Consider the following 25,413-nt stretch of genomic DNA (forward strand, 5'->3'; position numbering starts at 1 on the left):
AAAGTAGACAACCATTAGAAATTGTAGTGTAACTATTATGTTGATATGCCCAGTGAAATATTAGCTGCACCTGTCATGATCATCATAAGTCAAATATAAATATATATGTAGATATACAGTAAGAGTAAAAGCAGTGATATAAAGAGGCAGTAACTATACACAAAGCGAAGCACTACACACTGGCGGAAGTAGTTTCAAACTTTACCATACTAAATATTGTAGACTTATTTTCTGTGTTATTTTTAGGGGAACATTACATTTCAGTACCGTTTGTGCCTAACAGTGCAAAACTGCATTTTATATATGTGCTAAATTTCCCCTTCTCTGAGTTTATTCCAGTCACAGTCAAGTCACATTTCTGTTTGGGCAGATGAGCTTGTGATTGTGGAAAGTTATGCTCGTATTTCTATCACATACTAGCAGCGGGAAGCCAGTTTAGAATAACATCTGATCAAAACAATCTAATGTGGTCTTTTATTATCAGCTGCCCAGAGGGAGGAGACAGCATACAACAGAAGAGTTAAACACGAGCTGTCTGACTTTACCCCTCCCGTTGGGGGTGGTGTGACTCTGTATAGAGGGATTATACATGTCACAACCTCTGCCCCTTATAAATCCCCCCGCCACTCTATAAACAGGTTGGGGGGGAAGTATCCACAGCAGTTGGGAATTTGGAGCAGTCACTCTGTCCGTGGCTTTTTTTGGGGTTGTTTTTTTTTTAACGTTTCGTTTTTCTTCGTGAGTTTTCATTTTTTGTTAACTTGTTTTAATCTAAAATTGGAGAACTTTAGTTTATAATCTCCTTCAGTGTTGGGGGGTCTCCTATACATATACTGGGGCATCTCCCACCCACAGTGTAAAGTTCTGCTTGCCTCCCTGTTCTCTTTCCCCTGTTTAACACAAAGCCCGCAATCATGTGGGAATTCCGCTCCTTCTCCTTTTGGAGAGCGGTTTTTGCAGAGTTTTTTGCTACCATGTTCTATGTTTTCTTTGGCTTGGGTGCATCTCTGAAGTGGGCAGCTGGCCCAGCTAATGTGTTGCACATTGCATTAGCCTTTGGTCTTGCACTGGCCACTATGGTCCAATCTGTTGGCCACGTCAGTGGTGCTCATATCAACCCAGCAGTCACCTTTGCCTTCCTCATCGGCTCACAGATGTCCCTCTTCCGTGCCATATTCTACATTGCAGCACAGCTGTTGGGAGCGGTAGCCGGAGCTGCCGTTCTCTATGGCGTCACTCCTGCAGCAGTCCGTGGCAACATGGCCCTTAATACGGTAAATACTCCAGATTGGTAGCAATAATTTGAAAAAGTGTGCTCTGTTCTTGCAGTGTGTCCATTCTTCGTAGTGTTATATAACTCGAACTGTAGACTAAATGTAACCTGTCTTGTTGATTTTCCATCTTTGAGGGCAGTTCTCTGCCTAAGGCTGCCCTAATCATGGTTATGTCATCTTGTTGACAGTCACTTGATATAACCTTAACAGCATGAGTGATATTGCTGCAGTTGATCCAAGTGACTTCAGGAGGAAGATATAGCTATGAGGACCAGGCCTTAGTTAATTCTGCAGTGGAATCTGAACAGCCAAGACCTCTAAGATGCAAAATCTACAGGAAAGGTAAGTGGGATAAACACTCCACTATGTTTTTTAACTGGAAACAAGGTGAGTGTTTTGAATACATAAAATGTCCCTCCCACAGACCTAATTCATAAGGGGAAGTTATAATTAAAGGCTTACTACAGGGATTCAGGGACAAATGTTTGTCTAGATCTGTGTAGGTATTTAGGTGCAGAACTTGTTTATGTCCGCTTGAAAGCCCCCTGATTAGCTGGTGTCAAATAAATACATTTTACAGTTTCTGGTTAGGAGCTCAGACACTAGTCACTTTCTGTACCACCGACGGTCTGTGCTACAAGCCACAATCTTCTCAGATAGATTCAGTCTGTGCCTTTCTTCTTAACAGAAAAACAATCCAATCCAAGCATTAGCAGGAGCCCCAACCAGAGGCAATGAAACTGTATTCAGATACTTCTAGTCATGTCATCAAAATTTCAAGAAAACATTTTTAGCCGAAAGGCCTAATTTCGCAAAAGGCAACATTTGAGCACTGTGATTACCAAGCTGTTAGATGGTATTTTAGGTATTTTAGTTTCAAGTCGTTTTATTGAAAGTAAACAGCATGTTAAACATCTTTCTTAACATTTCAGTAAGATAGCAATGATAAACATCATCAGTAGAGAAAATAATTTCTATAGATAATTGAGTCATAGGAAAATACCAATGATTTCGAAAAAACTAAACAGAAGGTATTTTAGATTAGTGCCTGGAGATAGGCGTAAGCCTAATATCTGTCCCAAGGGCATTACCACTGTCTGATACATATACTGTATTCCAGTTAAATGGTAGAGATGCATCTGTTTAGTTTCACTGTGAGAGAGATGCTAGGCTTTCATCTATTAACCAGCATGTGAGCCAAACACTGCAAGCTTCCATCAGGCAGGCATTTCGTTAAAATGAACCTGTTATGTTGGGGCTGCCATTGCTGAATTGCTTCTAAAGGTGTAAGCTCTGCAACTGTAATCCTGAACTGTCACTGTCATGGGGAAGACCGGCCGAAATTGCAGGATTCAGTGGCTGTCCTCTCAGTTCAGTTTCAGTGACTCACTTGGTGGAATATAATGACATTTCCTGAGTTCCAACCAATCAAAACAACTCAGCAATGGCAGCTCCCATATTTCTCTCTAACCAAAGTCTTGTTGATGACAGACTCCCATGAAAGGAAGCTTGTAGTAAGAGGGATGTTCTCTGCTTAGTTGCCATGCTGCTCCTGTGTCTCTAAGATCCTGAACACTGACTGACGTTTGCTGCCAGCCCATAGTACTTGAGGGACCCAAAACTACTGATGGCAAAGGAAATAAATATGGCTGCCTCCGCGTTCACTGAACTACTCATAGGGACCTAATTAGAAATGTGGCATCAGCCCAATCGCCTGAAAAAATGCCATTATTTGTGCAGACATAATGGCACTTTTTAGACGGACATGTTTGTACAAGTCATAATCTGCTTATAATTGCCACTTTTTAACATAACTGTTACTTTTTTTTTAATCGGTGACATTAACAGTAATACGTAATTAAAATCACAGTATTTATAAAGCAACAGTCAGCTTATCACCACCCTTATAGATCGTCACATAGCTTTGCTACTTTGAAAGTGGAGAACACAATAGGCCTCAAAGGGGGGACAGAGGGGTTTATTGTAAACTTTACTGTAAAGTGCCACTTTAAAAAGTGGCTAAACAGTCGCAATGCACGTTTAAGGGCCGCGCTACTTTTTCTAGCAACACAGCGTTATAGCTCACGATCCATTACTCCAAGTAAATGGAACTGAAGATTGCCAATTTAAGGTGAGAATGCTGATCAAACCACTGATCACCACTATAATAATTCTGATTGGCCATTCATTCAGTTGGTACTATAAAAGGGGCAAACAAATTAAAAAAATGGTAGAGTAAAAACAAGAAATGTGGCAGTTTTTGTTTTCGGGGTGGGGGGTTCTCCACTACTTTATAAATAGGCCCCATAGAAACACACACGGAAGACAGCGCGGTAAAGCTAAAAGCTCATTTTTGGAAAGATTATTTTTCGGGAATTGCTCTTTACAACATCCTCTGCAGGTGTGGCAGTAACAGAACTTCTCCCATAGACACACAGAATCCCCAGATTTACCTGCAGAAGTAGCATGTATATTATCTAAAACAATATGCATTAATTTGAAACTTGAATACTGAATTTAGCTTAGAAGCTGGTCTTATATGGAACAAGAAGACTTCTAAGCATAGGCATAGGAAGAGAGGATGAGAAGAAAGGGGGAGGGGGGCATAGTGCAAGCTCTTGTTATAGATGTTAAAGTGGACCCAAATTAAAAATACAAGATTTCAGAAATAAAATCTATTTTCTAAATTATAATAATAAATAGCAGCCTTTTTTCAGCTGCATGATGACAAATATAAAATATTTTACATTTATTGTAGGAACCCCTCCCTTTCTTTCAAATTGCCGGGATTTTTCCGGCAAACTAGTGGAGTAGATGGTGTCCGGCAATGGAGGAATTGCTAATGGCTGCCGCCAGTATAACCCTAGCTATGAAAAGAGAAGGGGAAAAAGCAGGCACTGAAATAATCATAGGTTTGAAGGAGTGTTTATTTATCTTTGTATGGGCTGGTGCACACCAAAACCCGCTAGCAGATCCGCAAAATGCTAGCAGATTTTTAAACGCTTTTTTTTATTTTTATGAGGCGTTTTGCTAGCGTTTTGCGGATTGCTGCTGCGGTTTTCAGTATAGTAGATTTCATATATTGTTACAGTAAAGCTGTTACTGAACAGCTTCTGTAACAAAAACGCCTGCAAAACCGCTCTGAAGTGCCGTTTTTCAGAGCGGTTTGCGTTTTTCCTATACTTAACATTGAGGCAGAAACGCATCCGAAATCCAAAAAATGCCTCACCCAGGCATTTTTCGTTTCTGCAAAACGCCTGCCGCTCTGGTGTGCACCACCCCATTGAGATACATTGACCAAGCAGATCCGCAGCCGCAAGCGGATCTGAAAACGCCCAAAAAGCCGCTCGGTGTGCACCAGCCCTCAGTGTGAGAGTGGTGCAACTAAATATTTTTAATTAAAAAAAATGTTTGGTTTGGGTCCGCTTTAAATGGAGGTGTTGTTGTATTATGGGCGGACACATTACGGCTGTTCATGTTATATGGGGAGAATATTATGACTGCAATTGTCATGTGTGATAGTATGGTGGATATACATTATGTCTGTGCTTGTTATGTGGGAATACCCTTATGGCTGATTGTTGTGTGGGCAGCAGGGCACCTTATGACAGTTGTTGTTCATCCCTTTTATCATTGTCTATAATTTTATTTATTGTACAGCACTGCATAATTTGTTGGCACTATATAAATCCAATAAATAATAATAAAAGGGGCATAATAGATGTTGTTTGATGATAACAATATCACTATTCTTGTTATATGCCGATTAAAGGGAACCTTAACCTACAGCAAAAAAAAAAGTTTTACTTCCCCGCTCCTTTGAGTGTGCTCCGCTCCCTGCCGCTGATTAGTTTTGTTTTCGGCCGACTAAGAGTCAGCCCTCGGCAAGGCGTACTCTTCTTTGCCTTCCCGCTGTCAAGCGCATCATGCACAGGCGCAGAACGCTTGCGCCTGCGCTTGACGGCGCGAAGGCAAAGTAGAGTACGTGTTGCCGGGGGCTGACTCTCAATTGGCTGAAAATGAAACTAATCAGCGGCAGGGACTGAAGCACACTTGAAGGAGCGGCGAGTGGCACAGGACGGCTGCAAGGGGCTTGGGGAAGCCCCAGGTAAGTGAAACTTTTTTTTTTGCTGTGGGTTAAGATTCCCTTTAAGGCAACCGTTATAGCTGCACTTCTGCTTTGGAGGGGGCTATTTCTTTAACTAAAGCAATATGGCTACAGTTGTTGTAGGGGGATTTTGTTGTGGGGCGCACATAATAAAAGTGCATCTACACTGCAAAGGGATTGTGGATGGAGGTTTACTGCACTGTTGACTACAGTTGAGAGGACTATATAAGTAAAGTGCGAAAGGGGAAAGGGGGAGCCATAATTTCACTAAGCAAAACTTACTGGGGCTAGGTGTTGATAGGAGTGCCATGCTTAGATTAGCAGCTAAAATGTGGCTTATCTGGCATGAGTTTAGGGAGTGGAGGAGGTGACCCGAGTTTTCTTTACACAAAGACCATTGTTCCTTGTGTCTGCCACTAGTATCTGTATTATTCATTTTCCTAAGGGGTACAACATCAAGATCACTGATTAACAGAGACCCAATGTTGTAATATTACAACAGTTCATTCAGTTCTGCAACACTATTGGATGGTTGAATGTGTAAATAGGCCTGTTTATCTGGCCATGAAGTCATACAACCCAGGTACCTATTTGGGTCTCTGGGGGGTTAAAGGGCTCTTGAGAAGAATTCTGCTAAGATTGATTTAAAATGCATTTAAGTCGTATTCACACTGCAATGTGAGTGGCAGTGTGTTGTGTGTTAATGTATAGTTACATACCATTTACCTGTAACTATACATGGTGCCATGTAGTATGGTGGGACATCATTCAAATATACTAAATAGGGCTATACATTGCCTTGCTTTAGAATGCTGCTGCTGGATGGATGGGTTTCAGTGGGTGTACTGCACAATGACAAGTGCTGTGAATGAGCACACTGACCTTAAGGCCCCTTTTACACTTTGGCACTTTTTTTGCGTTGCGTTACCTTTTCTGCACGCAGGGTAAAGCAACAGCAAAGATAGTGTATGGGGCCTAGTACACTAACCGTGTAGTGTTGCGCCAGAAGCTTCCGACCCACCGCAAAGTCAAAAGCATGTTACCGGCAGACTTCCATAGTGAACGAATGCAAGTCAATGGGCAACGCAGAGCCTTGAAATATGTCGGTGGCGGTGGTGAGCATACATGGAATGATACATATATGACGGGAAAGGGAGTACGTCATTGGACGAGGGGCAGCGAAGGATGTGTGGGGAGGGGGGAGGCCATATGCATATGACCCGGTCAACAAACTCTGCCGCAGGGTCATATAAATAGATTTTTTGGCATTGCGGTGCGATGCGAGGGGGCGGAGCATCGCACCGCAGCACTCACCACAGGTATAAAAGTAGCCTAAAAGGGACGCAAAGAGAAATTGGTATAGGGAGCACTAAGACTAGTTACTGAAACATTACAAAATTTATTAGATTTAGAAAAAGCTGCAGACAACGAACTTCATTCATACATTCCCCCTTAAAAACAAATCCTGGCCATAGATCTAATAAGGAAACCCACAGTTCCGCCGGGAGTGCACTCCTATCAAAAAGGCAAAAACTGACATGTCAAAAAGGTAATTCTTCGGGCCCCAATAGCAGCTGGCCAGGTAGTAGGCCATTCCCAGAAGCGATCAAAGAACCATTTTTTCTGCACCAACCTCCATAAAAGCTCAACCCGTGTGCTGTATATTGAATCAGCACGCCTCTATGCAATTAGCATATACGCCCTCATTACAGACACCAGTAAGTAGTGTCTAACCTCCACTTCTTCATACACAAAGAGTTTTGATTAAAGTTCCAAAGGACTCACGTGACCCCAAAGCGACTAAGGTATGTGCATCATCCGTCCCAAGGAACCAAGACCTCTATTCAAACGGTGTAGCCTTGTTGCTGGAGCCGGCCAGTGGGTCAAGTAGTGCGGCCAATTCGCATCAAGCATGCGGTGAAGGAGGAGGAAGAGTGGCGGAGGCACCGGGAACGCTGGTGCAGCGCTGGTGCGGTGGGGCTTCCGGGTTACGCCCCTTCACGTGACCCGTTTCGTCACTATCCCGTGACTTCCTCAGACGTAAGGGTTTCCTTATTAGATCTATGGCCAGGATTTGTTTTTAAGGGGGAATGTATGAATGAAGTTCGTTGTTTGCAGCTTTTTCTAAATCTAATAAATTTTGTAATGTTTCAGTAACTAGTCTTAGTGCTCCCTGTACCAATTTCTCTTTGCATCCACATTTCTTATGGGTGAGACAGGCTGTATGTAAAGATTTTTGATATCCCGTACCCCTTTTTCCTATTCAATAGCCTAAAAGGGACCCAAGGTGGGAGAATAGGGAGGCTGCCATATGTATTTCCTTTTTAAATAATACCAGCTGCCTGGGTGTCCTGCTGATCTGTATGGTCAGTAGTGTCTGAATCGCACACCAGAAACAAGCATGCAGCTAATCTTGTCGGAGATATCTGATTTGCATACGCTTGGTCAGGATCTATAGCTAAAAGTGTCAGAGGTAGTGGATTAGCAGGACAGCCAGGCAATGTGCATTGTTTAAAAGGAAGTAAATATGGCAGCCTCCATATGTCTTTTATCTCAGATTCCTTTTAATACAAAAGTCCCACTAGCAGCAGTCTGAGCACATTGCTGAACAGGTGCATTGCCAGCAGCACTATAATGCCAGGCTTCAATCTTCAGTCAAAGCACAGTATGGCTGGGGTTTGTATGGGTTCATCTGGGTTTTCTCCAGGCACTCCTCGTACATCACAAAAGTAGACTAGTAAGTTAATTGGCTCCACCCATCACTTAGCCTGAGACTGTGACAAGGGTCAGAATACATGCTTGTGCAGGCCCCTTTCACACAGACACATTTTCATTGCATTGCGTTACCCAGTGAAAAGCTACAGCAATAAAAACCTATGGAGCATTTCAAACCTACCGCGGTGCAATGCAATGCGCCGCAGATATTTTAAACTGTTCGCATTTGCGTCACGCATGCACAGAAGTGTATTCTGACAATACACTTCTGTGCACTTCCTATTTGCGCTACACAAAGTGACCACTAGAGAGCCCCACTTCTTCCTTGGCTTGCAGAAGTGAGATTACCGCGCATTGACACGGTAATCTCCGATGGCTGTTTTAGACGCTAGAAAATCACGGTTTGTAGTGTGAAACCATCCTGAATCTAAGGGATTGTTAGCGACATAACTAACATAATTAGATACTGAAGAAAACATATAGAATAGTTTATGCATTAGCCACAGACTGGGATACATTGATCTACTCTCTTTAAATAGCCAAATTAAACATGTACCTCGAGGTACATCAGTTACTGCAAATTGTAAACATATTTGTACATGTATTGTGAAAGGAAACCTTGAGTGTAGGATAACAAGACTGCCATCACTATTCCTGTAGATCAGATATGCTAATGCAGCTGGCTGCATGCCTGTTCCAGTTCTATGATTCAGACAATACTAAGGCCGGTTTCACACAATAAACCAGTGTTGGCGATGCGGTGCGTTGCGCCCGATGCACCACATCGCACCGTGAAAAAAACAGGCCTTCAGGGAACACCGCACTATATTGGAAGCCTAAAAGTCTCCATAGACTTTCATTGCCCAGTGTGAAAGGGTCCTTAACCTGAGGCATGACAGCCAGGCCACTCAAATTTTTAAAATGGAATAAAATGGCAGCCTGCTTATGCCTCTCACTTCAGGTATCCTTTAACCATTTCAGCCCGCGGGGATTTTTCACCTTATGCATCAGAGCAATTTTCACCTCCCATTCATTCGCTAATAACTTTATCACTACTTATCACAATTTATTGATCTATAGCTTGTTTTTTCCACCACTAATTAGGCTTTCTTTGGGTGGTACATTTTGCTAAGAATATTTTTTTTATAAATGCATTTTAACAGGATTAATAAGAAAAAAATAGAAAAAATTCATTATTTCTCCGTTTTCGGCCATTATAGCTTTAAAATAATCCACGCTACCATAATTAAAACCTATGTATTTTATTTGCCCGTTTATCTCTGTTATGACACCATTTAAATTTTGTCCCTATCACAATGTATGGCGCCAATATTTTATTTGGAAATAAAGATGCATTTTTTCCGTTTTGCGTCCATCACTATTTACAAGCTTATAATTAAAAAATATTTGTAGTATACCCCCTTCAAATCCATATTTAAAAAGTTCAGACCCTTAGGTAACTATTTATGTGTGTTTTTTTTTTTATTATTGTAATTTTTTTTTTCCATTCAAAATTGTATTTGGGTAATATTTTGGTGTGGGAAATAAACAGTTAGTTTTGAATGTTATTATATGTGTAAATTGTAATGTCAAAAATATGTAGATGTAGTTTTACTATTTGGCCACCTTGAATTTGTTTTCCCTCCTTGTGCTTCTCGCTAAGCGGAAGCACAAGGGGGATGCGGAAATGTTTACGTGCAGAAAGACTGAAGCCTCTAGTAAGACTGCTTTGGTTTTTCTGCTGGGGACACGGATCGGTGATCGGGAACCATGTTCCTGTTTACTGATCCCAGGGCTACCGGGGGACACCACGGGGGCGCGCCTGCGATCGCCACCACAGCAGAGCAGCCGCCGAGAAGTGAGCTTCACATCTGGGTGGCAGAAATGGTTAAAGTTCACTTTCAGTAAAACTGTGAACAGGGGCGTTGCTAGGATCCTAAGAGATCCGCGGCACTTTTGGGCACTCCAGCCAAAAAATGGGTGTGGCCATGCACCAGAATGTGGGTGTGGCCATGGGTGAAGCTTAACAGCGGTCTAAGTAGGCCTGCCCAGCAAAATGTTGGAGGAAGCCCCCATCCATTAATGCCAAAAAAAGGCATTCTGGGTGCTGTGGTGCTTCTGTGGGGAATACTGGGTGCTGTGGTGCCTCTGTGGGGCATGGTGGGTGTTGTGATGAGATGACATGCTAGAAGCTGTGGAGCCTTCATAGGGAGCATGCATCGTTGTGTGTGTCCTCACTGTTCCTCCCCCCGACCACCCACTTTCCAGCAGAGTAGCACAGTGGGAGGAACTACTCATCTCCGTCATCCACTCTTGAGAATCAGACGCTAGGAGCTCTAGCATCTGATTGCTTCTCAGACACTAAGGGGATAAGCCCAGAAGAGATGTCTTCAGAATCTTGAGACGAAATGGGTACTGCCGCCCACTGCCTGACTCTGCCTGGGGGACATCCGGGGCACTCCAGAATAGATCCGGGGCATGTGCCACTGATCTTTGGGGCTAGCAACACCCCTGACTGTGAATTCACATAGTAGAGAATATGCACCTGACTGTGTCTGTCTTTCTGTATAGCTCCATCCTGGTGTGAGCCTTGGCCAGGCAACAACAGTGGAGATCTTCCTCACCCTTCAGTTTGTGCTCTGCATCTTCGCCACGTATGATGAAAGGAGGAATGGCCGCCTTGGTTCTGTATCTCTGGCTATTGGATTCTCTCTCACCTTGGGACACCTCTTTGGGGTATGTAACAGACCAGTAGACACCTGCAGTAACTTAAGGTGGCCACTAACGGTCCAATTTCTAGCGAATAATTGTTCGAGTGATCCGATAATTCTGATCTTAAGAAAAATCGTTCACTACACCATCAATGAACTAATCTTTGCTTCCTATCTATCACAATCAACAAGAAAATCCAAATTTTGGTTTGACGAAAATCCAATCGGATGACTATTTTTATAATTGTTCGTAATCTTTTGTGCCCATCAACAGAGATTATATACAACCAATCCGATCAGAATTTCTGATCGCTCTAATAATTTTCTTTAGAAATTCAACCGTTAGTGGCCACCTTGTATGGACAATTTCCCAGTTCCTACTCAGTTCACTTTGCTTGTGACTGTCCAGATTGCTTGAGATAACTGCATAAAATGTATTCAATGTGTTCCCAGCATTGGTCTTATGCACACAGCAGGGTTAAAGGTTAGTGTCAGGCATACAGAACTTGATGCACCATCTTTTTTTATTAATGTAACCTATTGTTAGCAAGTGAAAATAAAGCTGAATACCCACAAGAAGATGGAATCCTATTCCACGATCCAACTTCTACCGCAGGAACACTCGACGGCACATAATGTGCGCAAACGATAGTTCAAACTATCACAGTAATTTATGCTTAATACACACGGTACGATTTTCCGTACGATAGACGGATCCGATTGATAAAATCCATCATGTACGATATTGCTCCTGATCGTTTCCGCGCTCGATTTCTCATAGCCGTGAATGGAAAAAGATAAGGAAAACGAATGAAGATAAGAGAATCGAGCGCAGAATCGAGTGCGGAATTGTGTGGGAAAAACGATCGGGTCGCAAAATTGCACGGAAAATCTTACAGTGTGTACTCAGCATTACATGGGAGTCATCTGGAATCTTAAAGATCTGTTCTGCCAAGATGGTTGTGACTGTCGTGTATCATAAAAGAATCGCACAAACCATGGTGTCACACGCCCCCTACTGGGCAGACTGCTCATTGCCTTCCAGTCTGCCTCAGCTCACAATCTCCGCAGTATACTGCAGACAGTATGGACTTGATTTACAGCGGCGCTCGCGCAGGTGCAGTAGAGGACAACCTCGAGGTCGGCCTCTGCACCGGCGGGGACCCTGGGTCGGCAGCTGTGAGCGGAGATGCTGTGTGGGGCGTGTCAGCTGCAAGGGGCTGGAGGAAGCCCTCAGTAAGTAGACCGGGGAGGAAGGTTTTTTGGTTGATAACTCCTTTAAATGTAAACTGCAAGGTCCCATCTCTTGCTGTACCTTACACTTTTAACCAGGGCCATGCAGAGGATCCTTAAGTGGGGGAGCTCAAATTTTTTTTTTTAAAAAAGGGGGGGCGCTCAACCCCCTCCCCATCCCAGCTGCTTCTGTGCTTCTGACTCCCTGCTCCTACATGACACAGGCTGCCTTCGAGAGAGGGGCCACTGATAAGGCAGCAACAACATCCTCCCTCTCCTCACTGCAGCTGCTGAATGCCAGGGTGTCCTGCACTGTGAGCTCTCTAGACACCAAGAGGAGGGGAGGGCGGATCAGGGGTGGGGCAGCAGTGCTGCAGGAGTGTTGGAAAAGAAAGTGAGGGAGCTGCTATTGAAGTGATAAGTAAAGTGCAGCTCATGACAGCATCTGGCGTTTCAGGCCTTGGAAGGGCCCACAAATCGGTGGTCAGTGAGGAACTGGCATGTAACTAACCTTTTCAAATGGAATTTCTCTGGAACAGTTGTATTAAGTATGAACATTGTGCAGCTGAGCAATGGCAGTGATGGCACAATCCCTTAATAACCTTCCTAACAATGACAAATATGGGAGGGTGAACTAGGGCTTTAAAAGAAATACAACACGTTGGATCTACCATATTCAGATTTTTCTTTTTCTTGTCCTCTCAGCTGTATTACACCGGTGCAAGTATGAACCCAGCAAGATCTTTTGCTCCAGCAGTACTCACTAGAAATTTCAACAATCATTGGGTAAGTGTTTAATTGTCTGTGCATATTTTCAAGTGAAAGCTAAAAAGTGGCCATACACTGATAGATTTGCAGCAGATTCGAACCACAGATATATTTCTGTCAGGTCGAATCTGACAGGAATCTATCTGATGTGTGCCACATACTAGGAACAGATTTCCAATAGATTTCATTCTGAAATCAGTCTAATGCTGGATACACATGGTGAGTTCCCGCACTCCATTCCCGGCCGCTCGATTATTTCCGACATGCCCGATTCCTGTTTCAATGGGTCGGTAGGTCGATTTGGCCTACTTTGCTTGAGAATCGACCTAACAATCATTGAAATGCGCTCGGAAATGCTAGGAAATAATCGAGCGGCCGGGAATCGAGCGGGGCATCGAGTGCGGGAACGCACCGTGTGTACCCAACATAAAGGCATTACTGCACCATTAGATCCAATGCAACTCTATGGGCCATTGATCTGCTGCCAGCAGCATATCGACCTAGATCTTCCATCCTGTCAGATAGATCAAATCGATCGAAATCGGCTGCAAATCGATCGAATGGGGAATTTGATAGAATCAATTTCTGATCGATCGATTCTATAGAATCGATCCATGACTGAAATCGACCAGTGTATGGGCCCCTTTAGGGAACTATGACACTAATCTCACCTTGGACCAAAAGCTCTAAAGTTCATTAACCACTTCAGCCCACAGGTGTTTTCACCTTCAGGATGAAAGTAATTTTCCCCTGTCAGCGCACCTCCCATTCATTCGCCAATAACTTTATCACTACTCATCACACGTGCATGATCTATATCTAGTTTTTTTTTTGCCACAAATTAAACTTTTGTGAACGATAGTTGTTTTCAGTAATTACAAAAAAAGAAAAAATACACTATTTCTCCAATTCCATCCCTTATATTTGAAATAAGCAATGCTACTATAACTAAAACCCACCCATTTTATTTGCCCATTAGTCCTGGCTATCACAACATTTAAATTATGTTCCTAGTACAATGTACGTAGGTGTAGTGTTGCGCTCCAATGTGGAGCGCTCACGCACTTCCGCCTAGGGAAAGTGATGGGGTGGGTCGGATGAGTGGAGGATGGCCCGGCGTCTTCCTTATAACGCCGAGCAGAGGGAATGGCGGTGAGCTTCTCCCCGCCATGGAGTCCTGTCTATGATAAAGCGCTGGTCAGCGCGAAACAATTGTCGACCTTACCACCTACTCTGTCCACTGCCAGCTACTTTGGAGCGGTGATGTATATTTAAACTAAACATCTGCAAATGTCTGTGTGTAAACTCCTGGAATAAATGAAGCTTCCTTATCTGGGGCCCACGGATGTTTTTTCTTGTTGATGCAAAACCTAGTACAATGTATGGTGTCAATATATTATGCGGAAATAAAGGTTTATTTTTTCTGTTTTTTTTTCTTTTGTGCCCCATCAATTGTAAGCCCTTATGTACTAAAATAACAGTAATATACGCTTATGACATACATATTAAAAAAAATGCTAAGTCACTACTAAAGCAACTATTAATGGATTTTTTTAACTGTTTTTATCCCAAATTGTTTGCTTAGTAACTGGGGTGAGAGGGGGTTTGGGATCGATTTAATTAATTCATTTTATTAATAAAAAAATCTGTGGTGTGCAGTTCAACTTTTCACTAGATGGCTCTAGAAATACTCCCTGGTTTACCAGTAAGTGTTTCGCTATTTTTTTTCTCACTTCAATTCTCGTTCATTTTTATGGATAAACATGGCCGTGATCGGGATCATGTCCATTCATTACAGGCACTACGATTAGTTCTGGGAAGCCTTGCTTACCTTCCCCAATGGCCAAAACGGAAAACCGCCGGGTGCGCAGGGCCGCAGCCCCACCATCGCTTAACACTGGACGAGAATACTCATCCAGTTTGACTTTAGCGGCACCTATCTGGACGAGAATACTCGTTCAGATAGGCTTAAGTGGTTAAAGTGGACCTGAACTCTTGCCCAGGAGAGAAGGAAAACAGAGAGAAATGCACCATGCATGTATTTAGAGAATTTAGCCTGTCTAATTCCCCCTCATCTGTGACTAAGCACAAGTTGTAATTTGATCCCTCAGCTGCGTCAGCTGCCTGCAAGGGCATGGGTGCTGGTTTAGTTTCTATGTTTAATTCCTGTGCCATGTCCCACTGATAGATAAGATTACTGAGCTTAGTAATATTCTACTATCGGCTATATAATGGTCTTTTTACTGGTGTTTTAGGCAGTGCCCCTGTCACTCAGTTATTATTATCAAGTCATTATATAGTGCTGACATCTTCCATAGCGCTATACAGAGTATATAGTCTTGTCACTAACTGACCCTCGAAGGGGCTGACAATCTAATCCCGGCCATATGCATATGTCCAATGTAGTGTAGTGCCAAATTAACTTAATTGTATGTTTTTGGGATGTGGGAGGAAACCTAGGATTCATTTAGTCAAGCAGGTGTAATGGGTGTTTAAATTTCTAGCTGGTTATTGGTTAGAGTGCATACATTGCACACTGGTGCTTGGTTATGAACTAGCGCAATGCTTCACCCAATCTATGCACTTAAAGAGACTCTGTAACAACAAAAACCTCCCCTGGGGGGTACTCACCTCGGGTGGGGGAAGCCTCCGGATCCTAATGAGGCTTCCCACGCCGTCCTCTGTCCCACGGGGGTCTCGCCGGAGCCCTCCGAACAGCCGGTGACAGAGCCGACTGTAGCTTCAATATTTACCTTTGCTGGCTCCAGCGGGGGCGCTGTGGCGACTTTCGGCACGGAAATAGACGGAAATACCCGATCTCCGTCGGGTCCGCTCTACTGCGCAGGCGCCGGAAACTTGCACCTGCGCAGTAGAGCAGACCCGACGGCGATCGGGTATTTCCGCCTACTTCGGCGCCGACAGCCATCAGAGCGCCTGCGCAGGAGCCAGGAAGGTAAATATTGCGTCACGGCTGTACGGAGGGCTACAGCGAGACCCCCGAGGGACGCAGGACGGCGTGGGAAGCCTCATTAGGATCCTGAGGCTTCCCCCACCCGAGGTGAGTACCCCCCAGGGGCCGTTTTGTCGTTACAGTTCCTCTTTAAGCAAACATTTGGCACCTGGCTATATAATAGTCAAGTGCTGGCTCCCAAATTATACACTGGATACTGCTTCATTGGCAGGGCCAGAGACCCTTGCACCAGATAAACTCCTTATCAGCTGAGCTAAGCCACCTCTTGTTACAACATGGAGATAGTAACAAACAAGAACAGGACCCCCCCCTCCCTTCGTGTTCTGTCATCAATGAGGTGCACCCTACAAGGGGTAGGTGTGGAGATGTAATACACTCTGAGCAAAAAAAAAAAAAAAAGCTAAATTTATATCATATGGGTTTAATGACACTGAATAATGAGCTAACTTGATGTTGATGAACATCTAAAAATATGAGATAAAGAATGCATTGAAGACACTAAAATTGTTATTGTATCAGGTCCCTTATCTATTTCCCTTACTCTCTAAATCATATTTTAGCTTTTGTGTAATTACTCCTGAACTGTAAGGCCGATCGTGCTCCCGTGCTGCCGCCCGTTAGCCCGGAGATCAATGAATGGGAACGCAATTCCCATTCATTGATCTAAGTCCCCATTAGAAAGACAGACGGCTTCTATGAGAAGCTGTGATCATTATAAGTTCTACGTCTCCTCTTCACTTCCTGTACAGTCCTGGCCAAAAGTTTTGAGACTGTCAAAAATATTGGAAATTAGAAAAGTTGGTGCTTAAGTTTTTATAATAGCAATTTGCATATACTCCAGAATGTTATGAAGAGTGTTCCGATGAATTGCATAGTCCTTCTTTGCCATGAAAATTAACTGAATCCCCCGAAAAACCTTTCCACTGCATTTCATTGCTGTCATTAAAGGACCTGCTGAGATCATTTCAGTAATCGTCTTGTTAACTCAGGAATGTTGACGAGCACAAGGCTGGAGATCATTATGTCAGGCTGATTGGGTTAGAATGGCAGACTTGACATGTTAAAAGGAGGGTGATGCTTGAAATCATTGATCTTCCATTGTTAACCATGGTGACCAGCAAAGAAACCCATGCAGCCATCATCGCGTTGCATAAAAATGGCTTCACAGGCAAGGATATTGTGGCTAGTAAGATTGCACCTAAATCAACAATTTATAGGCTCATCAAGAACTTCATGGAAAGAGGTTAAATTCTTGTTAAGAAGGCTTCAGGGCGTCCAAGAAAGTCCAGCAAGCGGCAGGATTGTCTCCTAAAGAAGATTCAGCTGCGGAATCGAAGTGCAACCAGAGCAGAGGTAGCTCAGGAATGGCAGCAGGCAGGTGTGAGCGCATCTGCACGCACAGTGAGGTGAAGATTTTTGGAAGATACCCTGGTGTCAAGAAGGACAGCAAAGAAGCCACTTCTCTCCCAAAAAAACATCAGGAACAGATTGATCTTCTGCAGAAAGTATGGTGAATGGACTGCTCAGTGTCACTGAACAGCCGTGAGAAACGCAGGCGAATCGGAAGGATTCGAAAGTTAGATTTGCCAGTCATTGCAGCGATCAGAAACTGACATTCCTGGTTTTTTAAAAGACAGTTTTTTTCCTCTCCTTTACCAGCTGGCAGGAAATCTGGCCCTGTGACTTGGTAATTAAGCCAGAGGGGTAAAACTCAGAGTTTGTTTAAGCCGATCTCACCCTCAGATGTTAATTAACAAACCAGGAGTCTTTTCAGAGCCAAGGATGCTAATCCCAGCAGGAGGCAGACTTGGCGGAACCATTCAGCCAGAATAGGAAAGCATGGAGTTTATGATTTTGAGCATGTTTAAGGAATACTGTTCCGGTGAGAAATGTGAAAGTTATCTCATTCTGCTGGTCCGGATCTTGTGAGTATTTTGATATTAAATTGGGGCCACTGGCATAACGAGAACTCGAGGTATTCCACTGTTTTGTAACCGGGCATGCAAACGTGCCCAAGTTTAGTATCATATGAACTGGCATATTCTGAGGAATATGAATCTGTGATGGTCATGTGTGTGAGGAAAGCGTAAGCCGAGATATGACAAATGTCATATTTGGTGGGCATGGGAAACCCACCCAGGAGCTTAACCGCCCCTGTCCAGCCCCTGGGCTGAACCTGAGACTCCACCCAAAGATGTACATTGTTCAAAAGTGTCTGCGAGGGACTCCTCCATTATTCCTCCACATTCCACCTTCATGAGAGCATGCTGCCACTTTGAGGAACAGTGGCGGCCATCTTGTCTGAACTTTGCTCCTAACTGAACTGAACCATGTGGCTGGCGGCCATTTTCCTGGACTGAAACAAAGGACATTTTCCATGTGCTCAGATATTCCCAGAAAGGACATATTTCCACGAACTAAGTATTTTCTCCCTTTTTATTTTCATACTGGCTATTAATGTTTCTATAATTGTTGATTTTAATAATTTTCTGTATATATTAATTATTTATATTGTATTTTAATAAAACGACGCTAGAACGTCATTTTGTTTACTCCGCTACCCTATTATTCAGCCACACAGAAACTGAACCCGGGTCTCTGAAGAGACGCTACTATTGTCGCTAGCTAGACAGAATAGAGTGTGTTTAACCGTTTTTATTTGCAGGTCTAGACTTAGCCAGTCAGTGGGCTCCTCTGTCCCATGGTAACAGAGGTGGTGGCAGTTATACCCTGAAATAGTGTGTAATTTGGAATTACCATAACTCACAGGCTCCCTTTTAGTCGGTCTGCTGCCAAAATTCCAGCGGTTTCTGCGCACCGAGTGTGACCACAGCATGCATGGTCTGTGTACTGAAACCGATTGGAAGGCATTTTGCGGTCTGGGCACTGTGACACTGAGGACTGGGGCAAAGTCATTTTCTCTGACGAAGCCCCTTTCCGATTGTTAGGGGCATCTGGAAAAAGGCTTGTCAGGAGAAAAAAAGGTGAGCGCTACCATCAGTCCTGTGTCATGCAAACAGTAAAGCATCCTGAGACCGTTCATGTGTGGGGTTGCTTCTCATCCAAGGGAGTGGGCTCACTCACAATTTTGCCAGAAACACAGCCATGAAAAAAGAATGGTACCAAAACACCCTCCAACAGCCACTTCTTCCAACAATCCAACAACAGTTTGGTGAAGAACCATGCATTTTTCAGCACGACGGAGCACTGTGTCATAAGGCAAAAGTGATAACTAAGTGGCTCAGGGACCAAAACGTTGACATTTTGGGTCCATGGCTTGGAAACTCCCCAGATCTTAATCCCATTGAGAACTTGTGGTCATTCAGAATCAGAATCAGAATCAATTTTATTTCGCCAAGTAAGTTTGCACCTACAAGGAATTTGTCTTGACAGTTGCTTAACAAACACAAACAAAAACAATACAAGGACAGACAGTGTGTATTCCTCAAGAGGTGGGTGGACAAACAAAAACCAACTGATTCTGATAAACTCAAAGAAGTGATTATGAAAGAATGGGTTGCTATCAGTCAGGATTTGGCCCAGAAGTTGATTGAGAGCATGCCCAGTCAAATTGCAGAGGTCCTAAAAAAGAAGGGCCAACACTGCAAATACTGACTCTTGGCATAAATCTCATGTAATTGTCAATAAAAGCCTTTGAAACGTATGAAGTGCTTATAATTATATTTCAGTACATCACATAAACAACTGAAACAAAGATCTAAAAGCAGTTTAGCAGTAAACTTTGTGAAAACTAATATTTTTGACAGTCTCAAAACTTTTGGCCAGGACTGTAAGTGTTATGCTTACAGGACGCAAAAAAAATAAAAATTAAATAAAACTACATCTTTTTTTCAATAAACAGACATACTGTACAATTACATTGAAAATTAACTGTTTACCTCCCACACTCTCCAAAAATACCCAACTAAAATTTATAATTAAAAAAGAAAAAAAATTACAATTAAAAAAACCAAAAACATAAATCGTTACCTAAGGGTCTGAACTTTTTTAATATACATGTCAAGAGGGTATATTACTATTATTTTTTAAATAATAAGCTTGTAAATAGTGATTGATGCAAAACTGAAAAAATGCACTTTTATTTCCAAATAAAAAATTGGTGCCATACATTGTGATAGGGACATAATTTAAAGAGACTCTGAAGCGAGAATAAATCTCGCTTCAGAGCTCATAGTTGGCAGGGGCATGTGTGCCCCTGCTAAAACGCCGCTATCCCGCGGCTAAACGGGGGTCCCTTCACCCCCAAACCCACCCCTGCAAAACTTGGTCGTAAACTTGGTCGTAAAATCTTCTCTTCCTGGAGGCAGGGCTAACGGCTGCAGCCCTGCCTCTCAGCAAGTCTATCAGACGCGCATCGCCGCCTCTCCCCCGCCCCTCTTAGTGAAGGAAGACTGAGAGGGGCGGGGGAGAGACGGAGGTACGCGCCTGATAGACGCGCATGAGGCAGGGCCTGCCCCAATGCGGAAGCGCTCCCCGGCTGTACGGAGGGGATTTGGGGGTGAAGGGACCCCCGTTAAGCCGCGGGATAGCGGCGTTTTAGTAGGGGCACACATGCCCCTGCTATCTATGAGGTCTGAAGCGAGATTTATTCTCGCTTCAGACTCTCTTTAAATAGTGTAATAACCAGGACAAATGGGCAAATAGAATACATGGGTTTTAATTATAGTAGCATGTATTATTTTCAAGCTATAATGGCCGAAAACTGAGAAATAATACATTTTTTCCATTTTTTTTAAAAATTCTTTATTGTATAGAGTTTTAATAATATAGTACAATAACATATTAACTTTCAGGAAAGCATAGGTTTGACCAAGGTCATCAATACACTTTGAAACATCTGGAGACACAGCTCCATTTCAGTATACATATAGTAGTTACACCATTGTTGTAATAATACATAATGACAAAAATCCTGATGTATTCAGATAATGTAGATTTTGTTAAGCAAATGGTGCATAGAAATAAAGAATCAGTTGAGCATGCGAACTTGCATGCTCCAATGAGACGTGGCATGTCATCCCCCCCCCCCCCCCCATTTATTCAAGTATTTTGAAATAACCTCCAGTGTCCATACCAGGTAAAGCCCCCTACTGTATTAGTTTCCTTGTTTCACACCAAACCTTCGAGCACTTTGATAAACTTCTCGAAACATGCTCCAAAATGACCATGTTTTGTGCAAGGCCTCTGAGTGGTCCAGGGCAGTGTGAGTCAGGTTTTCCATCGAATAAATGTGATCTAATTCTGTTATTAGTTCACCCGAGCTAGGCGTTGGAAACATCTTGCCATTTCTGTACTAGAAGGCATTTAGCTGCGTTTAGTAGATGTTGGACTTTTGAACACATTCATTGACCAAGAATTATGGTGCAGAAGGTAGAATTCTAGAGGGAATGGGACCTCTCGATCCATGATGTGTCTCAGAAGCCTTTATATTTTCTTCCAAAAATCTGAGAGAAGTGGACAAGCCCATAAGAGATGCAGTAACGAACCAGTGTCTCCGCTACATCTCCAGCATTTATGATCCACCTCTGGGAAAAGACTGTGTAGCTTAAGGGGTGTGTAATACCACTGTGATAGGATTTTGTAATTGGTCTCTTGGATTTTGGTGGATAAGGAGGACTTATGGGCGTATATGCACATTTTCTCCTGTTGTGCTGGGGTATATGTTTTGCAAATTTCTCTTTCCCATTTATCAAAGAAGGGCACGCGTTGGCTGGAGATATACTCTGGAAAGGGTTTTTTCCAACGGCTCTGTTCCAGAACATAAGTCTTCAAGCTCAGTCAACTTTCATATCTGTGATGGTTGCACATCTAGATGTCTTAACATGTATACAATTTGGAAGTAACCCCACCAATCTAGGTCTGGTTTCACATATATTTGTCTAAGTTCTGACAAGGTCAGCCACACACCCTCACCCACAATATTGGACAGCTTCAAGTGTTTGAGTTCTTTCCAGTCTCTATGTGCATGCGTCCCACTCTATTTTTTTTCTTAATATTCCTGTGAAAATGCATTTAGAAAAAAATAATTCTTAGCAAAATGTACCACCCAAAGAATGCCTTGTTGGTGGCGAAAAAAACCCAAGATATAGATCATTTAATATAAGCAGTGATAAAGTTATTGACAAATGAATGGGAGTTGAAAATTGCTTGGATGCATAAGGTGAAAAAACACTGAAGGCTGAAGTGGTTAAATGTGGGTTGTACAAACTTTATAGAGCCATTGAGATTGAAAAAAAAAATCTCTAGAAGTGGTATTTTATAACCTCTTTAACTGAGTTGATTAAAAGCTAAATTTGATGGGGGTGTAAGGTACTTATTTTAATTTTGAATCAAGTAGGGATGCCACATCCCTACTTGATTCTAAATTAAAATAAAAAATGAATTGAGTTCTACTGAACACAAGCTAAGTGCTAGTCTGTAGTAGTCATTGCATGTTACCTTCATATTGTTATCACATCAAAGATTACCTTATCATTGCAGAATACCATTTTAATGACCTCATCTTAAAATACTTGTTAAGTGGAGTTCTTTATTGCAACTGAGATCTTCAGCCTTAAGCCCCATACACACGCTCAACTTTTGTTGTGAAACAAGTTGAAACAAGCAAAAAAAATTGTTTTCTATTGTTCAAACAACTGATTAGACTGATAAGACGTCAATCCAACTGTTGGATTGATGTCTTATCAGTTGTTTGAAAAATAGCAAATAACTTTTTTTTGGTTGTTGTCCAAAAGTCTCATAAGAATTACTGCATTTCATTGATTGGACTTCAGTTTACCAAATTGGTGTAATATTTGTTCAGAGTCACGTTTGTTGAATAACAGTTGCAAAAATCCCTCCATGTTGCCAGAAGAATGACTCCCAACCATACAGAGGACTTATTTTTCTCTTTGAAACCTCCTTTAAAATCAAATACACAAGTGCTGATATTTATAACATATGTTGGAATGTTTTGTGTTGGCTGTTGTTACCTGGCTTACAAGTGTCTATCCTTCCTGCAGGTCTATTGGGTTGGTCCTATCATCGGTGGAGCACTTGGAGGTCTTATCTATGACTTCATCCTCTTTCCAAGAATGAGAGGACTGTCTGAAAGACTTTCAATTCTTAAAGGAGCCCGGCCTGCAGAACCCGAAGGGCAGCAGGAAGCAACGGGCGAGCCTATAGAGTTGAAAACACAATCCCTATAAATAAAACATCTGCACAATTACATAGGAACACACATTTACGCATGTACACAATTTTGGGCCTAGTTAGCATAATATCCGTCATGGGAAGTGTGTTGGGGGGTCGAGTTATAATTTGAAAGATGTTTCTTTTCTTACCAGGCTGTTGGGTATTGTATTAAAGTAGAGGCCGGAGGAACAGTTTATGTGCTTGACTTTCTCACCAAACTTGGGGTGGGTTTTTTGAAGGGGCCATATAACTCAGGGCAAAAACATACAACATTTATATCCTACAGAGAGATCTCTACGACTCATTCAAGAGGGATTCATCCTCCCAACCAAAATATGAATAAAAAGTCTAGCACTTCTATGGGCACCAGATAGTAGTTTAATGCCTAAGTGCGTGTTGACTTGTCAGCTATAGGTATCTAATTAGAAATGAAAGTCCCCATCAAACTTTCCCACCTCGCTTCCTCCGCCTCTCATGCTGCTGTACATCTCAGACATTTTTTTCTTTATACTGCGTTTTACTTTTTGCTGGTTTAAAAAAATGTTTCCCTTTTTTTGTGTTTTTTTATGAGGGTGGAGGAGAAAAATGGGCCAAAACCCCTTTTATTTTACAATGAATTCCATAACAATAATCTATAGGCATCTGTTAAAGAGAAGATATTTCTCCAATTAGCTTTAATTATTAAATTCCTCTGTGTGGTATTATTTGATCCATAGTTTTAGAAAGAATCCTAGTGCTTTCCTCAGATTATGCTGCTCAGGGTTAGCAAACCACCCTTTCCTATTCTTCCTTCCATCATGTCGGGGACAAATGAGGTTTACAATTGTGATGGTCATGTCAAGGAGAACTTGTGTAGAAGCATGTGATCAGTTTGGTCAGGTGATAGATGTGTAAGTCCTTGATTTGCTAGTCATGATCATGTGCTAAAGCAGGCTTTGCAAATCTATCAGCTGATCAAAAAAATCTCATGCTTCTCCATGAGTTCTCCTACACACGACCATCAGTAGTTATTAACTTTAGATGTAGTACTTCCCTCCCAGTAAAAGTGGTTATCCTTAAAAAGGATGGTATAGATATTGTATATGGCAGCAATGGTCTGTCAGCTAGTAAAAATCTACCCTTTATCAGGTGTCTGTAAGAGAATTACATTACTAGAACATGTCAGTTGTCCCAGTCTCTGCAGACCTTTCTACAACTCTCTTTACCAAAATAGCTGTTATAAAGCTGCTTTCTCATACTAGTAAGAAATGATTCCTTTCCAGTATGGAGGATGCAACTTAGCAGCAACTCTCTAACATTACTTACATGTTTCTTTAACTTGAGTAATATAGCTAATATTATTTGGTTTGATTATACATGAAATTAAAACACGGTGTAAGTAGGTGTGTCTCTTAAAACTGAATCTCAAACTAGGTTTATTAATTGATTAGTAAGCTAGATTGTGTTTAGGTCTGATCACATTGTTACTGATCTTAGCCCAGAAATCTAGTTTGTCATACATATTTCCTTTGACGAAGCATCCAGGCCATGTACATCTATGTAAGTGACAATGTATGTTTAGTGCATGTGTGTAGGAAGCATATGGTACTTCTGTTCTGAATATATAAGCCAGGGTGCTAATGTCTGTACATGGACACCTCGCAGAAATATTGACATCTGACACAGAGTGAAAGTTTTTTTTTTTTTTTAATAGTTGTTAATGTTTCGGTCCCAAATAGCTCTGAAACAACAAAGTGGCAGATTTGGGGTCAGAATCATTGATACTGTGTTGTCTCTGAAACATGCAATATAAACTTGCTGCATTGTAACAGGACGATTAAACATTTTTTTTATTTATATGAAGTACTTCATGTTTATGATGAACCTCTTTTATGCCTTTAAGGCTGCAACTTGATTGGATACCACGCCTTTGTTCAAAAATACTGATGCAAGTCTGGCTAGCACTGAGTTTTCATCATTGTGCCTCTGCAACACTGATCTACAAAACAACAACAACAAAATATATAAAAACATATATACCGGTACATACAACTAACTGTAAAAACACTTACAGTCATTACGCAACATGCAAAGGAAAAATTCATATGTGATTCTTTTAAATGAAGTATAGAAGGATATATGAAATTAAGACATACAATTGCACAAGTTGAAATGTTATTCTTATTTTTACTTGGAAATCCCAACAATTAATACGCATTTTCTACAGCACTTTACAGAATACACCTTACAGAATACACCTAACAGGCCACATCACCAGGACAGGTAATCTATGGTAATTAAATATTTAAAGAGACACTGAAGCGGAAAAAAAATTATGATATAATGAATTGGTTGTGTAGTACAGCTAAGAAATAAAGCATTAGAAGCAGAGACATAAGTCTAATATTTGTTTCCAGTACAGGAAGAGTTAGGAAACTCCAGTTGTTATCTATGCAAATA

General features: G+C 42.1%; 1 protein-coding gene across 1 annotated transcript; it reads left to right on the forward strand.

Moving 5' to 3' along the window:
* The first annotated feature begins 608 nt into the window (after positions 1–608).
* On the forward strand, positions 609–24,810 carry LOC137545856 (lens fiber major intrinsic protein). Its single transcript, XM_068267570.1, has 4 exons — positions 609–1,274; positions 10,669–10,833; positions 12,747–12,827; positions 22,803–24,810. The coding sequence occupies exons 1-4, from the start codon at positions 915–917 to the stop codon at positions 22,986–22,988; spliced, it is 792 nt and encodes a 263-aa protein (XP_068123671.1). The 5' UTR covers positions 609–914; the 3' UTR covers positions 22,989–24,810.
* The last annotated feature ends 603 nt before the right edge of the window (positions 24,811–25,413 follow it).

The sequence above is a fragment of the Hyperolius riggenbachi genome, chromosome 2 (genome assembly GCF_040937935.1).
Source record: "Hyperolius riggenbachi isolate aHypRig1 chromosome 2, aHypRig1.pri, whole genome shotgun sequence".
Taxonomy (NCBI): Eukaryota; Metazoa; Chordata; class Amphibia; order Anura; family Hyperoliidae; genus Hyperolius; species Hyperolius riggenbachi.

Coding starts and splice junctions, on each gene's coding strand:
- LOC137545856 (XM_068267570.1), top strand. CDS start 915: ATGTGGGAATTCCGCTCCTTCTCCTTTTGGAGAGCGGTTTTTGCAGAG. Junction 1,275..10,668: donor GCAACATGGCCCTTAATACG/GTAAATACTCCA, acceptor CTTTCTGTATAG/CTCCATCCTGGTGTGAGCCT. Junction 12,828..22,802: donor GAAATTTCAACAATCATTGG/GTAAGTGTTTAA, acceptor TCCTTCCTGCAG/GTCTATTGGGTTGGTCCTAT.